At 45.8% G+C, this 17,599-nt stretch overlaps 1 protein-coding gene across 1 annotated transcript in view; it reads right to left on the minus strand.

Moving 5' to 3' along the window:
- The window catches only part of CPVL (carboxypeptidase vitellogenic like), a 130,926-nt gene that overhangs the window by 22,881 nt on the left and 90,446 nt on the right, over window positions 1-17,599 (minus strand). Inside the window, exon 11 of the mRNA XM_004702853.2 lies at window positions 10,767-10,949. Within this exon, the coding sequence (XP_004702910.1) occupies window positions 10,767-10,949 (183 nt within the window). The remainder of the gene's footprint in view (window positions 1-10,766; window positions 10,950-17,599) is intronic.

The following is a 17,599-nucleotide window of genomic DNA, read 5'->3' on the forward strand; positions in this document are numbered from 1 at the left end:
ACTGGATCCACAAGACTTTCTACCCACTGGCCTGTGATCTTCCTGCATTCTGTGTTATTGCATGTGTTGCATGAGAGTGAAGAGGAATTTGCAGACTGATATCGTACCTATGGGCTAATATTGTGCTTATGGACTTGGGCTGGGCTGGGATATTTTCTTAATATACAATTACTCTTTGATATAAAGTTCTCTCTTACACACATGAATCTCTCTGGATTTGTTTTTCCAGTCAACCCAGACTAACACATTACACTCAGATCTGTTGCCCACAGCTTGAATCCCATACGTGAACAGAAGAGCCTTCCTGAGGTTTGGAAGTGAGACACAAAAACCCTATCATCCCAGACATTTCTCTTTGTAGAGGTCAGCAGAGCTGTGGGGAGGTGGGAAGATTCCGGGTCTGCAACCTTCTCAGCAACAACGCCAATATACGGGTGTAGGTCCCCCAACAGTTAGCTGCCTTTGATAGTCCTTGTCTCAAATCTATTTAGCAGTTGCTTTCTTTCGCGAAAAACAAATACCAACACCTATCCCCGCCCAATTAGTCAACTGCAAACGTCACATTCATGACTCTGCTTCCTTGAATCATGTCAGTGCAACTAAGGACTTCCTGGAGATCTTTCTGGAACCATTACTTCCTCCCCAAACAGCTCATAATGCTCCCTGAGCTGTTTAAAATTCCAAAAAATATATATGAACTGTCAGCAAGAAATTCCAGGCCGGCAGATGGCCAGCTCTGTCATTCCCTCTGTGGATTATCCGTGGAAATGTTTAAATCTTAGTCTGAACTCTATTTTAGCCAAAAGATTTTGGCTATTTCCCACGCACCCCCCCCCTCCATTTATTGTTGTTCTATGTAGTCAAGAAACAACATACAGTGAACAGTAGCTTTAGAAAAGAACCATCAGGGAGCTGTGGCTGTTACTCTTCTCCACCACCACCCCCTTTAAGAACTCCTCTCTCCTTTAAGAAACACCACGAGTCCTAGCTGTGCTGTCAATGCTCTTGCCCCCACCAATCTTCCAGCCCCTTCCTACCACCTCCATCACCACGTGTGCACTCCAAGGACAGGCGCGTCGCCCGGGCTTGTTATCAGACGTCGTCAAGCCAGCTTCAACTCCTAAGACTAAAACCAGCCTGTCCTGGGTCATGCTCACTCTCCTTCCTACGGGCGAGCCCACTGTTGCAGCCACGATGTCATTCCACCTCTTAGGGTCTTCCTCTTTCCCCCTGAACTTCTATCAATCATGGTGTCTGTCTCCAGGGACTGGTCCCTCCTGACATCATAGTTAAATGTGTGAGATGAAGTTTGGCCATCCGCGCTGCTAGGGGGCATTCTGTATTTGTTCCTTCTTTCTGGAAGTCCATCGTATAGGTATTATTGTTTGCCAATGCGGTCATTCAAAGCCACCAATTCTTCGTCAGTCTTCCTTATGTTCATTGCCCAGTGGTCAGTGCCTATGTGGCGATTAAAAATAGCGTGCCTTGAGTCAGGCATGCCTTTGTCCATAAACGGGCTACCTGTGCTCTTCAGCACTTGAAAGTAGTCTCCTGCAGCAGGTTTGCCTAAGGCAGGTCATCTGATTTCTTGACTGCTGCTTCCACAAGGGTTGAATTTGGACTCAAGTAACATGAAATGCTTGGGTAACTTTAATACTTTCGCCATTTATCATAATGTTGCTTATTGGTCTAATTATGTGATTTTTCGGGTTTTTTTAAAAGTTGAAGCTATAGTCTTTGCTCTTCATCAGTAAGTGCTACAAATCCTCCTCCTTACAGCAAGCTTGCTCCGTCTGCACATCCAAGGTCATTAATAAGTCCTCCCCAATCCTGATGCCATGTTCCTCTACTTCTCCTAAAATTTGCTCAGCATATTGATTGAATTAGGTCTGGTGAAATGATTCTGACTCATAGCAACTCTATAGGAACGGGGTAGAACTGCCCCTGTGGGCTTCTAAGACTGTCACTCATTTACAGGAAGGAGTAGGAAGCCTTGGCTTCCTCCCAAGGAGCCTGGTGGTTTCAAACTGCAGACCTTACAGATTGCAGCCCAACTCGTAACCACTACACTCTGAAGGCTCTTGCAGCCTGGTCTAGAGTTGGTCACTCCCCTGCCTCTCATGGGCACTTACTGGCACTGCATTGCAGTGGAAAGAAAAAAGCTTGAGGAGACAAATCTATATAGATGCGCACGTTATTTGCAAGGGAGGCTTATAGGCAAAACTACAGTGTACCCTCCCTCAATATATAAGCAATTAACTGTGCACCCTCCCTCAATATACAAACAATCAACACACATTTGGCTGCTGACTGGAAGTCTGGAGATTTGAGTTCTACTCAGAAGCACCTCAGAAGAAAGGCCTGGTGATCTCCTTCTGAAAAATAAGCCACTGAAAACCCTATAGTGCACAGCAGCTGCACACAGCAAGGAGGTGCCATGAGTCAGAAGCTACCTAATAGCTTTGGTGGGTTTTTTAAATAGACCAATTGCTAACTGAGCTTTTAATCTTCAACAAAAACCGATACTGCAGACCTGCACTAGAAGATGCCTTAGAAATCACTCAACCCAAACATGGCACTTTCAGAGGAACACACAGGCTCTCCCAGACTGCACCAGGCAGTGTCAGTCTTAGCTGGGAACAAACACCCCAGACCCACTGCCTCCTGGGTTAGAGTCCACAGCAGGCAAGCAGCAGCATTCAGTCTCCAACTGGTCCCGAGAAACCCTTGGGGGCTGCATCTGGCTTCCTGGTCACCGCCTGTGGAGGACACTTGGGGAAAGGGCTCCCTTTGCCCGCCCCCCACGTCTCCCCTGGGAGAACTCTCATTCAGTGAGTGTTTTAAGGAACTAGGCACAGACAACCCGACTTTGCATTTGAGTTTTTAAATTAAAAGCTGCGGTGTTTGGCAAAGAGCAAGATTTCATTTTTGGCAGGCCCATACATACGCTTCTGTTTTGTGTGTCTAATGCAAAAAAGCAAGTCCTCCGAGGCTAAGGGTCGGCTTCCCTCACGACCCCCTCCTTATCAGGCGCTTGACATGTGGACAGTCTTCCAGATTCCAGGCTCACAGAGAATGCCTCTGTTAACCCTGGAATCTCCTCCTGCTTCGTCCTCTCATCTCCCCACACCACCGCCAACCGACACTGGAGTCCGAAGAGGGGCAAGGGCTCTCTGCCAGCAGTCAAGAATCACCTACAGAAAACACAGCTCCCTTGCTGTGCCGTGAAACACTCCCTATTACAAACACATGTGGGCCCTGCTGCTTGTGTTGCCCAGTTTTTGGCAGCCAGGGCAGCTCCGTGTCCTCTGGAAATGTGTTTTGCATTCACAAGAAGGGTCAGCGGACGCAGGGTGACATTTGCTGCACATTTCTGACTGGCAGCCACTCTCCTTCCCCACCTCCGTGGCATACGTGGTCTGGAAGCAGCAATCTGGTCTCCCAAGCCGGACATTTTATGCAAACTGCCATGCAGGACACATGCAGAAGGAGGGGGCGCTGGCGCGTTTCACAAGGTTAGTGCAGGAGGCATACAATAACAGGTGGTGGAGGCAGGTACGGCAGGGTCTGGGGAATGTCCCGCTGTCATTCTGATCAACAAACAGCGGGAGAAGTCTGTTGCTTCAGTGTGGTTCTTACTGGCGAGAATATTCCACATCCAAATTTCTATTTAGGGTTGCTTTTGAATGAAATGCTTTCCTGGTCTTGATTTTTGCTGGTTATCGTGTTCTTTTCTCTCTCTCTCTTTGAAACAGTTTTATTTTAGTTACCATTTTCTTTTTGCTATCTATATTCTTGGAAATGACCTAAGGTTGTGAGAGGAACAATAGCAAACATTCACTATGAGCCCAGTAGAGAAGTTGATGCCAATTAGCTGACTGAATTCCCTCAACGATCCTGGGATGTTGATGTTAGTTGCGGTCAAGCCCCGGATCTGACCCAGAAGCACTTGAGGAAGGGCGAAAGGGAACACTGTCCTGTCCTGGGCCACCCTCAGGATCATGGGTGCCTTGAGCACTTGGTTGGGGCTCATGCAGCAATCCACCTTCCCGTGGCCGTCCTCATTTCCCATTGGCCCTCCGCTTTACTCCGCATGCTGGTCTCGTCTAGTAGTTGTTCTTTGCTGATGCCATGTCCGAAGTAAGTAAGGAGCACTGTGCTTATATTTCTCCTAAGAGCCCAACTGTTCGGCAAGGGAGTGCTACAATGGAGTGTGATTGCACAACTCATTTTGAAGGCGCTTTAACCATGGGTGACGTGGGGGTGGCCTTCTAAAATTGATATGGTAATGATTGTATAATGCTCCTTGATAGGACTGAATGATTGAGCTATTGGAATGTATGCGATGTATATTATCCCCCAATAAAAATAAGTAAAACATGATGGTGCCCCGCTATAAAATGGTATAGTGTCTTGGGTCTTAAAGGCTTGAAGGTAATCAACAGGCCATCTAGCTCAGAAGCAACAAAGCCCACATGGAAGAAGCACACCAGCCTATGCAACCACGAGGTGTCGAAGGGATCAGGTGTAAGGCATCATCAGAACAAAAAATCTTACCATAGTGAATGATGGGGGGAGTGTGGAGTGGAGACCCAAAGTCCATTAGTAGGCCACTGGAGATCCCCTTGCAGAGGGGTCTTGGGGAGGAGATGAGCCAGACAGGGTGCGATGTAGCAACAATGAAAAATCCAACTTTCCTCTAGTTCCTAAAAGCTTCCTCCGCCCACCACTATCATGATCCAAATTCTACCTTGCAAGTCTGGCTAGACCAGAGGAAGTACACTGGTACAGATAGGAACTGGAAACACAGGGAATCCAGGGCGGATGATCCCTTCAGGACCAGTGGTGTGAGTGGCGATACTGGGAGAGTATAGAGGGAGAATGGGTTGGAAAGAGGGACCCGATTACAGGAAACTATATGTGACCTCCTCCCTGGGGGATGGATAACAGAAAAGTGAGTGAAGGGAGGCATCGGACAAAGCAAGATATGACAAAATAAACAATTTATAAATTATCAAGGGCTCATGAGGGAGGGGGAGCAGGGAGGGAGGGGAAAAATGAGGACCTGATGCCAGGGGCTTAAGGGAGAACAAATGTTTTGAGAATGACGAGGGCAATGAATGTACAAATGTGCTTTACACAATTGATGTATGTATGGATTGTGATAAGAGTCGTCTGAGCCCCTAATAAAATGATTTTAAAAAAAAGAAAAAAATAAGTAAAACATAATTGCTCCTTCTTTTAGCATTCCACATTATAGTCATTATTCTTCTCTGACATCGTTTCAAACAGAGCTTGACACAATCCTATGAGGAACCTGGCATTAGTATCTCTATTGTAAAGGAGGGGAAACTGAGGCATGAGGTTAAGCGGTTTGCCTTTGGTCATATTGCAGGGAAGGAGAAGAAACAGGGCACAGAACTAAAAATAAAAAATAATCAGTCCAATCAAAGCAATGGATTTTAAGGGGATCTGCTAAACCAGTATCATTCAAAACAGAGACATCAGCTCAGAAGTTAATAGCGGTAGTTTTGGGGGGATTCCGAAGAGGTCATCTTCTTTTAAATCATTTTACTGGGTGCTCTTACAGCTCTTATAACATTCCATACATCAATTGTTTCAAGCACATCTGTACCTATCTTGCCATCATCCTTTTCTAAACATTTACTTTCTATTGGGGCCCTTGGTATCAGCTCAAAGAGGTAATCCTGGTAGACTTTTGTCAAAGGAATCATGTGGGCTTATTGCAAAGCAGGTTTAAGAAAACTGAAAACTACGTTGGTGAGAAAAACAGCCAGGAAGGTAAAATGAGGAATATTTTCCACCAGGACAAAGCCCCTGCTTGTTCCCTGAGGTTAGCAGAGCTGCCCTCTGAGAACTGCATTGGTAACATCAATCCACTCACCCTAGTCCTAATCTTGCTCTTTCAAACATGTTTGTTCGCAAAGCTCATTATTTAAAAGAAACACGATTTAAGACCCTTGAGGATGTCGAAACTGATGTAACTTGGAGTGCTGAATTCTTTGGAGATAGGTTAGAGGTACAGAAACACTGCCTTCAGAAATACATAGACCCACATAAGGGATAAGTCAAAGGAATAGCCTCATATTTTGATGTTCTCATTTAATAAAGGTTGTTGGCAATATTTTTGACTTAGCCTCATCTTGGAGTAGCTGAAAATCAAGCATTTCTGTTCATCAAGGACATCATTAAGCAAGTGGAAAATAAACCACAGAATGAGAGAAGATATTTTCAGTGTCTATAACTGACAAAGAACGCATATCTAGAGGATAGAAAGAACTGATACAAATCAAGAAAAGATAGTGAATCGGAGGGGGACATGGGCGAACAACATGAACAGGTGCTTCACAAGAAGACATCCACATGGCTCATAAATATATGGAAAGATGCTCCTCTTCATTAGTCACCAGAGAAATGCAAATTAAAATCATAATGATATACGCTACACACGCATTAGAATGCCCAAAGCCAAGAAGACTGACAAGCCAGGGTTAGAAAGAATGCAGAACAATTCAAAGTCTTGTATTTTGCTGGTGGGACTGTAGCCCATTCCACTCTCAGGTACATGCCACGGAAAAGTACATAATTATATACCAAAGACATATAATATTATTTGTAGCAGCGTTATTTCTGATTATTAAAATTTTGAAACAAGTCATCTAAATATATAATTTCTGTTGATAGTAAAACTCCAGTGCCATCGAGTGGATTCCAATTCATAGTCATGCTATTTAGAGCTTCCAAGATCATAAATCTTTAGAGGGGCAGACAGCCTCTTCTTTCTATCATCACCATTTGGTTAGCAGCTCAATGCCTAACCACAGCACCACCGGGTGTGTAGATTATAGAGTATTTTACAGAGGAATAGATAACAACAAAGCAGCCTTAGCCATGCTGTCGAGTAAGCATTGTACTGCTACCCATGACTGGCAGTTCAAACCCATCAGCTGTTCCGTGGGAAAAAGCAGAGGCTTTACAAAGTCTTGGAAACCCTAGATAGAGTCACCATGAGTTAGAATTGACTTGATGGCAGTGGGTTTTCCTTGTTTGTTGGCTTTTTTTTTGGATTGGCATAGCAATGAAAGTACATTAGCAATAACTTCATGCAGAATAGATAAAGGATTATGGGGTAAATAGATCTATGTGCATATATTTACAGGTTTAGTAGGGGAACAGGTGGACAATGGGCCTCCATATGCGCATTCCCACAATACCAGAACACTTTGCTCAGCTAAACAGTCATTCCATGATACCCACCTTCCTGACATGATTGAAGACAAATGTGTGCATAAGCAAATGTGATGAAGAAAGCTGATGGTGCCCAGCTATCAAAAGATATAGCGTCTTGGATCTTAAAGGCTTGAAGGTGAACAAGCCGCCATCTAGCTTGGAAGCAGCAAAGCCCACAGGGAAGAAGCACACCAGCCTGTGTGATCACGAGGTGTTGAAGGAATCAGGTAGCAGACACCAAAGAACAAAAACCATCATTGTGTGACCACCTTCCCCACATAAACGCTGATGACGAATGTGTGCATAAGTAAGTGTGGTGAAGAAGGCTGATGGTGCCCGGCAATCGAGAGATATAGCGTCTGGGGTCCTAAAGGCTTGAAGGTGAACAAGCAGCCATCTAGCCCAGAAGCAACAAAGCCCATATGGAAGAAGCACACCAGCATGTGTGATCACGAAGGGTTGAGGGGACCAGGTATCAAGCACCAAAGGGGGGGGGTAAAACCATATCATCATGAATGAGGGGACCGTGTGATGGGGACCCAATGTCCATCTGTAGACAACTGGACATCACTTGCAGAGGGGTAGTGGGGAGGAAATGAGTCACTCAGGGTTCAGTGTAGCATTGATGAAACTCACAACCTTCCTCTAGTTCTTAAACTCTTCCTCCCCTCCACTATCATGATCCCAATTCTACCTTGCAAACCTGGTTACACCAGAGGATGCATAGTGGTGCAGATGGGAATTGGAAACACTGGGAATCCAGGACAGATGAACCCCTCAGGACCAGTGATGAGAGTGGCGATACCAGGAAGGAAGAGGGAAGGGGGGTGGGGGTAGAAAGGGGAAACTGATTACAAGGATCTACATATAATCTCCTCCCCGGGGGATGGGCAGCAGGAAGGTTGGTGAAGGGAGACACCGGGCAGTGTAAGATATGATAAAATAATAATTTATAAATTGTCAAGGGTTCATGAGGGAAGGGGGAGCGGGGAGGGAGGGGGTGGAAAGAAAAATGAGCTGATTCCAGGAGCCCAAGCGGAAAGTGAGAGTTTTGAGAATGCGGACAACGAACGTATAAGTGTGCTTCACACAATTGATGTATGTGTGGATTGTGATAAGAGTTGAATGAACCCCAATAAAATGATTAAAGTATATATATATGAGAGAGAGAGGCAGCGGGGGTGGGGGGTGCTGCTCAGAAAGAAGTATATAGAGAATCATTTCATTTATATAAAGTTCAAATACTGGCAATACTGACATAGGTATGAGAAATTAGGATTGTGGTAACCTTTGGAAGGAGAATAACAGTTACAAGGAAATCAAGTTGCATCCACGTTCGTATCTAGAGGATGCTCCCTTTGGTAGGTCCACTTTGTGAAGGGTTAGTTCCCTGTGCATTTATGATCTGTGCATTTGCCTATGGTCTTCCATAATTGAATCAATCACTTAATTTTTACAAAAGCACAAAGCAAGATCAACATTGTATGCTACTGTTCCGGTTATATAAACTATGTCTCTGCACATGGAGATCTACTAAAATGCAATGGAAGATGCTGAAGTCATTGAGTTTCCCTTCTCATCAACATGTTTGAATTGCTATATAATCTATGTCATGTAAACACAGCCAAGTAAGCAATAAACATCAAACCTAGATTATTTTGCAATTAAGAGCGTGTCACCCAGTCCTGAAAATCCATTAGTTTGGGCTCAGCCCTTCAGAGTCAATTGTTTATTGTGGCTTCCAAGTCAGGCTGAATACAGGATTGTGTCCAAGTTCACAGAAGCAGACAGGGATGTGCATAACACGTTCCCTCCCTCTCTCCGGGACTCCCCTGCATATAGACAGATTCTTCTTTCTCCCCTTCCCATTTCATGGTCAGAACCCAAGCTGCCAGGATTACTTCCTTTCTGATTCATTCAGTTCGCCATTTCCCCAGTATATAATTCTTTGGTATCATTGATCTTAATTTTGAAACTATAATGTTTCTCCACGAACTTTTTGAAAATAGAATTTCCCCTCACGTGGTCGCCTAAAATGAATCTGGGCTATTTCTTTTGTCCAAGATAATTCCATTTTGTGTAGTATTTAAAGCTCTTGTATGTTGTTTATTCTCCTGGAGTGGTGCTGGGGGACAAGTTTGCCTTTTTGCATCAGAATATGCATAATTTCTAGTAACATGAATGAATAATACGTAGTATCACCCGGGATCATCATTCTTAAGGAATTCTTAGTGAACTCTCTTACTGTCTCCAAGCAATGAATTTATTAGGCAGTGTGCCTCTGATACATTTCTATCTGAAGCCTAATGGAATACATGGATTTCTGAAATCTGTCACTCCAAACACACAAAGGTATAGAATTGGGGTATGGAGGTTGCCACAGATAAAAAATTGGAGGGGGACAAAAGTCAAAGCAGGAAGGGGGGAATTCTTCCTCTTGACTAAGCAAAAGCTTATCTTGGGGATTTCTTAGTTCTGCCGAGAACTTTCTGCAGGTGCATGGTGTAACCATGATGTCATCATGGAACATGCCCTATCATCCTTGAGAAGGCTAGCCCTGCAGCCTGGAAGTGGGGTGCACAGCACTGGCTAGGGGCCACCTTTATCTTTAGGTCCAGCAACCATGGGCCTGCTGACTGCGTGGTGGAGGGGCAGTAGCAGTCATAAACCTGTGGGTCCTCCAAGTTTGGTGGCAGTTCTGTTTTGTGGCATGATTAGAGATAACAGCCAGAGAGATGTGTACTGGGGTTCCAAGTGTAATAGGAGATCATGGCCATCGGTCCTTCAGAAGGACCATCAGTAGGTGAAGTGATGTCTCAAATTCCCCAGCAGATAATCCCATCATTGATGATTCATTTTTTTAGGGCTGATGTTATGGATTGGATTGTAAGATTGAGGTCTTAACCCCCATGCCTGTGAATGTGAGCTTGTCTGGAAATAGCTTCTCAGAAGCTGGTATTCGCTAACATTTGTTCACACTGGAGTAGGTAGGAAAGGTCCTAATCTAATCTGAATGATTTGGGCAAGAGAAGAAACAGAGGGATAAACAGAGGGAGACAGTGGTCTTGTGAAGATGTACCTTCAGAAGGGAAGGAATGCCTGAAAGTAATAGAAGTGGAGAGATACAAGGAAGGGCCCTCCCTCGGAGCCCACGAGGTCTTGCCCTTGTGGACACACTGAATTTGTACATCTAATCTCTAACACTGAGAGACTATGGTTTTCTGTTGTCATAAGCCATTCAAGTGGAGTTATTCTGTTATGGCAATCCTAGGACATAATACAGCTGAGTGTTATTATCTTTTGAATTGGCATCTTATCTCCTGAACAGTAGTGAAATATGTGTCTATGCATTTTAGTATGAATTGTTCATAGGAAGTGAAGCTGCAGAAGACATTCTGCCTGAAAGCCCATCAGGCTGTATCTAAACACACACACACACACACACACACACACACACACACACACACACACACACCTTTCTCACAAGCCACATGCTCCCATGGGGTCTCCCGTACCTGGCAGAAGTTATCAACTTGCCGCACATAGCCAGCCACTTCATCGTCGGATTTAAAGATCTTCCACACTTTCCTCTGCACCGTCCTGTATCTCTCGAGGCCTTTCCAGTTCATGGCCATCAAGGAGCGCTCCACCAGGGGGGCAGCCACGATGATGTCCAGCTGACCATTGTAGATCAGAACCTGGAAGGAGACGGAGCCATCAGCAGAGGTGGGATGGTGCAGGGGCAGCCAGAGACTAGGCTGGAGTGGGGAGTAGACAGCTAGAGCGGGAGAGTGGGCACACGACTGCCTCAGATGCAGTGCCCAGACATGCCAGCTCAGAGCTTGTCAGAGGCGTTGTTTTCAGCTGCTTAGCCAGCAGCCCGAAACAAACCCCAGCCTTGTCTCATCCGCTGCCGTCTTCCGAAGGGTTGATTTTTCAGAGGCATCTGTCTGCACAAAGGTCTCCCTTCGGTCCCCCCCGCCAAAATGTCTGTGTTATTGCCCAGTGAGCTAGGTTTTAGTTGGATCTGCAACTAGGTTGAGGAGGACTGTGGTTTCATTTTGGTGGCCTGAGCAATTCCCATGCCACAGGATTTGCATGGAGCCCGCATTTCATTAAACTGCATTAAAATGCAATGCTGCATTTTAACCCACGTGGCTCTCCCCGGCCACACTGATGGGAGTGGCAAATGGACGCAGGCAGGTGCTCCGGGAGAGGAGTGTTTCTGCCATCTTTCCAACCCTTGTCTTCAGTAGGATAGGCCCTTGTCTCAGAAGACGGCCTTCATCCCTACCATACACGATTTTGCCAAACATGTGTCTCACCCCTGAGACAAGTCCACTCTTTCTTCCCCAAGCAGCATCCAATGTGCTTATAATGGGACCCGGGTGAACCTACTGCTGATGAACTCAGGTGAAATCACCGAGGACAGGGCAGGTGGCAGGACGCTTCATGAAATCAATGTGCAATTCTGTACCCTAAGATGAAGTCACTTGATGGCGTTTGTCCCAGTGATCCAAATGGATGTATTGTATTCTATGAAAATAAACCCAAGGGGTGGGGTGGGGTGCGGATTTCTATGCCTAGATCCATTGAGCTGTACTATGATTAAAGACGCACCCACCATTTCAAATTGATGAATAGGTAAATAAGTGATGGTAGTGGAACTGTATGGGATATTGCTCAGTCATTTTCAATTTTGATCAGATCATGATCTGTAAAATACTATTCCCATAATGTGAAGCTTGACAGCTGAGAGCCAAACATAAGATTCCATTTGGACTCTGTGAAATAGATGTACACATTTACGTACTCATAAATGCAACTTAAAAAATTAATAACCAACTCTTTGTCATCAAGTCAGTTCCCAACCATCGTGTCCCCGTAGGACAGAGTAGCATTGCTCCCCAGCGTTTCTGGAGTATAAATCTTTAGAGCAGAGCTGCCTCACTCTGGGGGAGCAGCTGGTGGGCTGGAGCTGCTGACTTTACAGTTGGCAGGCCAACACGTCACCCACTATGCCAGTAGGCTCAAAAGAAGAAGAAGAGGAGGAGGAGGAGGAAGAAGAAGAAGACAGCTAGTTAATTTGGATGGGGAGAAATCTGAAAACATTTTCTCTTTGTTTTCTACACTTCTTATGCTATTTTTAATCCATCTACCACGTTGTCATTTCTGCTCATAAAGTAGTGCCACTCTACTTCCAACAAAGAGTCTTTCCTCAACTCCAGGCTATCTTTGATCTAGGTGGGGGCTCTGACTGGGCCCCAGTGGAGAGAGCCCTTTGGTGGAATCCTTAAATTGGATATAAAATGTTTCCCTGCATATGTTTCCATCTCTGCCTTCATGTACAGGCTCCTTAAAAGGCTGAAACATAATTAAAAGGCCCAGGACTTTGACACACTCCCAGTCCTCAAGCCGCAGTGGGCCAGGATCCAGACGGGGATGAAAGGCGCTGGGCCCCCGCTGCAGGGTCGCGGGCCCTTTCATGTAACAAAGAGTGGCCATGCAGAGGAAAAGCCCTAATAGAGTTAACGGTCCTTCAAGAAGTCAGCTACAGGAAAGGAGTAAAATCTCTGCACCGTTTATACAAAGAAAGAGCCTCAGAGACCTTGAGGACGCCGCGAAGCCCGTGCCAACCCCCCGACAGCTGTTTCGGCCAACAGTCTGGGAACAATTATACACGATCGTCCCACTGGACAAAGCGGAGCCACCTCGCCATTCTAGGAAGGCCTGATCATAACTGATTAGCGAAGATAGTCATCTATCAAGCAATCCCTCCTCCAGGCCTCATGAAAAGACGCTGATTAACGAGATCCCCGAGGCGCCGATACCGTCCTCCTCTTCAAGGCTGCTAGACACAGCTTGAAGGTCTCCCCCCACTGTTCATGTCGCAGCTTCCTTTACATAATGTCTGTTAAAATAAAATGGATTTGATTAGTTCATCCTTAAGGACGGAGAACAAAGGGGCGGCGGGGAGCAGGCCGAGACACACAGGATTGCAACGCACGTCTGTTGAACTCACGTGTAAAGAAGCTCCTCCTGAGCTGTCCCCCTTGTCTTGCAAGACTCGCCATAGACAAGAGAACAGACTACTCAATGGAAGGGGGCCAAAAGGCACGATCTCAGGCCCTGGTTCACGGAAGGTCTACCACTTGGGGTACATGGAAACCCTTCCTTGTCAAAGCAAGCATTTTGTTTTTTAATATCTAAAGGCAGCTAGGTCAAATGCACCAGAAAAAGAAATTGGATTACTGATAGCACAAGGTGATTTCACAGTTGGCGTTCAGGCTGCTGGGGAGAAGGCTATGTGTGCAGGAGCCTCTATTTTTGACATTGTGATGTTCCCCGGCTCTCCCGCAGGCATAGGCTGCTGGATGCGTCTTCCAGAGACAGAGGAGTGTGGGGAGACATCTCAAGGTCCAGTGATAGCGTGTGTGAGAAGCCAAGTGGGCTAGTTAGGGATTGAATTATGCTCCACCCCCTCACCCCGCTTCCACCACTACCACCACCATACACACAAAATATGATGGAGCTTCAAAAACTCATGGAGAAATGGAATGATTGGATTTTTCTCACATACTGTTGAAGCCCTCTCAAATGGATAGAAATCCTAACGACTGAACACCTGTGGATACAGACAACCCAACGCTGCTTGCTGAAGGAGAAGAGGCCTTGATGCACTTACTGATGAACAGCGACTGCAGACATCGCGACGGGGACGTGTCCACATGAGGAACACAAAAACCCTCGCAACTAGACCCGTAAGCAAGAGCATGCTCAACAGAGAGAATGTTGACACTGTAGAAGATTCCATTTACGCGGATCCGCAATCAACTCCCCGTGGAAGCAGCAGCCGTCAAGAAATCAAAAGATGTGTTGCGTTGGGAAAATGTCCTGCAAGATAGCTCTTTAGAGTGTTAAGAAAAGCAAAGGCGTGACGTTGAGGGCAAAGGTGTGCCTGACCCAAAGCAAGGTGTTTCTACTACCTCAGATGCCACAAAAGATAAACCATCCATAAGAAAGACCAAAGAAGAATTGATGCGTTTGAACTATGGTGTTGTTGAAGAACATGAAAAATAAGTGCTTGGCCGCTAACCCAAAAGACAGCAGTTCGAGCCCACTGGCCACTCCGGGGGAGACAGGTGTGGCAGTCGGATTCACAGCTTTGGAGACGTTTGGGAGCAGAACTGTGTTGGCCTACAGGGGCACTGTGGGTTGGATCTAACTGAAGGCCCCTGGCAACAACAGCCTACCTGTGGGTGCAGTCCTGTCTGCAATTGAGGTTTTCGTTATTATGTAGTGAAACTCTTCCAACACTGAGGGTGTCCTAATCTCTTTTGAGTTATAAGGAGCAGCACAGCATAGACACAGAGGCGAAGCTGGAGGCCCCAGGGAGGAACCAAGGAACTCCAGGCTCCAGAAGCTGAAGGAGGCCAGGGCCTTTCCAGAGAGCTGATACACAGAGAGGGGGCCTCCTCATACAGCCAGTGCCTTGAATGTATGCCTCGGTATCTTGAGTTGTAGGAGAATAAAGGTCTTCTCTTTAAAGCCACCCATTTGAGGTACTGTATGTTGCAGTGGCTCTAAGAAGCAATGACTACTATCCACACCCTCATTGTCAAAGAAGTTTCAGGACAGGGACCTTGCTGGACTGCCAGTCACAAAGGTTCTGCACACAAAACAGCTAGGGTGGCCAGCTGTCCTGATTTGCCTTAGATTGAGCGATTGTCCCGGATGCTGAACTTGCAGTGTTAAAACGGGGACTGTCCAGGCAAACACTCGCCCTGAGATTGGTAAAGACAGAGGGGAGAAGACAGATGAATGCTGCCCTTAACTATGCCTCCTTTGTCAGGAGTGATGCTACCAAAGCAAGAGCAAGGACAGGCTGGCAGGAGTTGGCTTGCAGTGACATTCCTGGAAGCACCCCCAAGCTCTCAACTTCCTTGCCTTTCTTCTTTCAGAAAGCGCCATTGGGCCTGGAGGCTCAGGACCACAGCCTGAGGGAACAACTAGGTCAATGGGCAAAAGGTAATTCACAAAGACCATGTTCTATGGTCTAATGACTGGAGTCTTAACGGCTCAGAGCAGCCATCTAAGATACAACTCTTGGAATGTTCTGGTCTGGAGCAGAGAGGCATGAAGGGCATCAAAGACTCACAGAAGCAGTGACTCATGGACCGTGGCCTCCACTGCCCTGAAACCAAAAGAGCCAGATGGTGCCTGGCTACCACTATTTACACTCGGATTGCATTGTGGGATCACAGCAGAAGGTCCTGGAAAGAGAGGGAGAAACACATGCAAGGAAAAAAATTCAAAGTCATAAAAAAAAGGCCAGACACTGGTCTGATGGAGACTGGTGGGCCCTTCGAGTGCTTGGGAATCACTTTTCAGTCCAACAGTCGACCGGTGTATAAAGGGAATGGTGACACCACGAGGTACATACTACTCAGAATGATCACCGAGGCAGACCCACCTACAACATCTGCCCAAATGCCAAGCTCAGAAGGCAAGACACAGAGACCACTCGAAAGGACAGCCCGGATAGGAGTGGGAAATGCGCTATGATGATGAGGGAATCACAAGTAATGTCACCCAACCGTAACGTGTTTGCATTATTTATTGGAAATGCTCAGTAACCGCTCATCTAAACCACAATAGGAAAAAACAAAAACAAATGGGTATTTCTGCGGTGACATGGGGAAAATGCTTACCTTGTTAAAAGCCCATGAAAAACTGTGATTTAATTTACTACCCTGGGAAGAAAAAAACCCAACACACACTGACATGGAGTCTAGTCTGCCTCACAAGGCCTGCAGGATGGAGTAGAACAGCTCCAGGGGTTCCAAGACCCTAAATGCTGATGGAAGCCAAGTGCCACACCTTTTCCCCAAAGAAAGGCTGTTGGGTTAGAACTGCCAATCTTTTGGTTAACAACCTAGTGCTTAACCGCTGTGCCACCAGGGCTCCTTCCATTTAAAAAAGCATGCGGCACATGTGGCAGGAAAGATTGGGAAAGGATAGATAAAATACCAGCAGAGAAGATAGTGGAATTATAGGTAATTTATTTTAATTTAACTATTTTCCCTTTTTCCTGGTGATGCTTCTCAAATTATTTTTCTAATAATAATTATACAAATAACAGCACTAAAAGCTTGGGTGCCTCAGTTTGGCCAAAGATGGGTCTTTATTGAAGACTAACATGGGAATCCAAATACTGCCAGATTTCCATCTTCAGGACAACTAGGTGAATAGCTAACCTCGCTTGTAAAACCCCAAACCAGACCCACCGCCATCTGGTCCATTCTGACTCACATAGAACCTATATAGGGTTCCAAGGCTTTCAATCTTTACAGGAATCGGTAGCCCCATCGTTCTCTCTCAGAGAAGCTGGTGGGTTTCAGCCTCCCACTTTGTATTTATCAATCTAATGCTTCCCTGATGGTGCCACTGGGACAAGCTCAAAAGCTCGTTGCAGACGTCAAGCATGTACAAGAGATGGCATGGGGTGGTTTCGGTTACAGGCACCTTTTTTTCTTACCTTTGTCACTTATGAAGAAAGTGTTTTTATAAATCTTATGTTTTTTTTATATTAACATAAAAAATTTTCATGTATACGTCATTCTAGTCTCTTCTTATACTACATCATGAGGTAGAGACATGGAGTATCACAAAGCTTGCCTTGCTGTACTCTTGTGATAGGTTTATTGTGTCCACTAGGTCTTCATAGGAACAGGTGGGCAGAGCTTAGTCAGCTCGAAGCTTGATTGGGATTGGAGGGCAATGGAGATAAACGTTTCCCGTGGTTGCCATCCCATCTCTCTTTCTGCCTGGGGTTTGGATCAACATGCTGCTGCTTGAGCTAGTTCTTTGCCTCAACTGTGTGCTGTACAACCCATGGATCCTGTCGCCTTGCAGTGCATCACTAGAGCTGGAGAACCCATCAGGGCCTGCTTCTCTCAGCTATGGAGCTACTCACTGTTGCTGCCCCACACTGCTGTCTGCTTTTTCCAGGGCTGACTCTGATTGTCTTGTCTGAGGGCAGACTCTGCTGTCTGCTTCCTTGACCTTGGACCGGCAGAGTGTGTGTTGAAGGACCTTCAGTATATTGACTGTTCCACGAAAGTGAGCTAAACTGAGCTCTCTGTACTGCTGTGTGGACTAATTAGCCATTACATTCCTTCTGTCTGTATGAACCTCTTTCTCTCTAGATAGATAGATAGATAGATAGATAGATAGATAGATAGATAGATAGACAGATAGATATAGAGATATAGAGATATGTTTCATATATATATATATGAAACAAGGACACTTATGATCATATGATCACAAGGGTCCTTGTTGTTTC

The sequence above is a fragment of the Echinops telfairi genome, unplaced genomic scaffold (assembly GCF_000313985.2).
Source record: "Echinops telfairi isolate 266 unplaced genomic scaffold, ASM31398v2 ScPeMD7_23;HRSCAF=83, whole genome shotgun sequence".
Taxonomy (NCBI): Eukaryota; Metazoa; Chordata; class Mammalia; order Afrosoricida; family Tenrecidae; genus Echinops; species Echinops telfairi.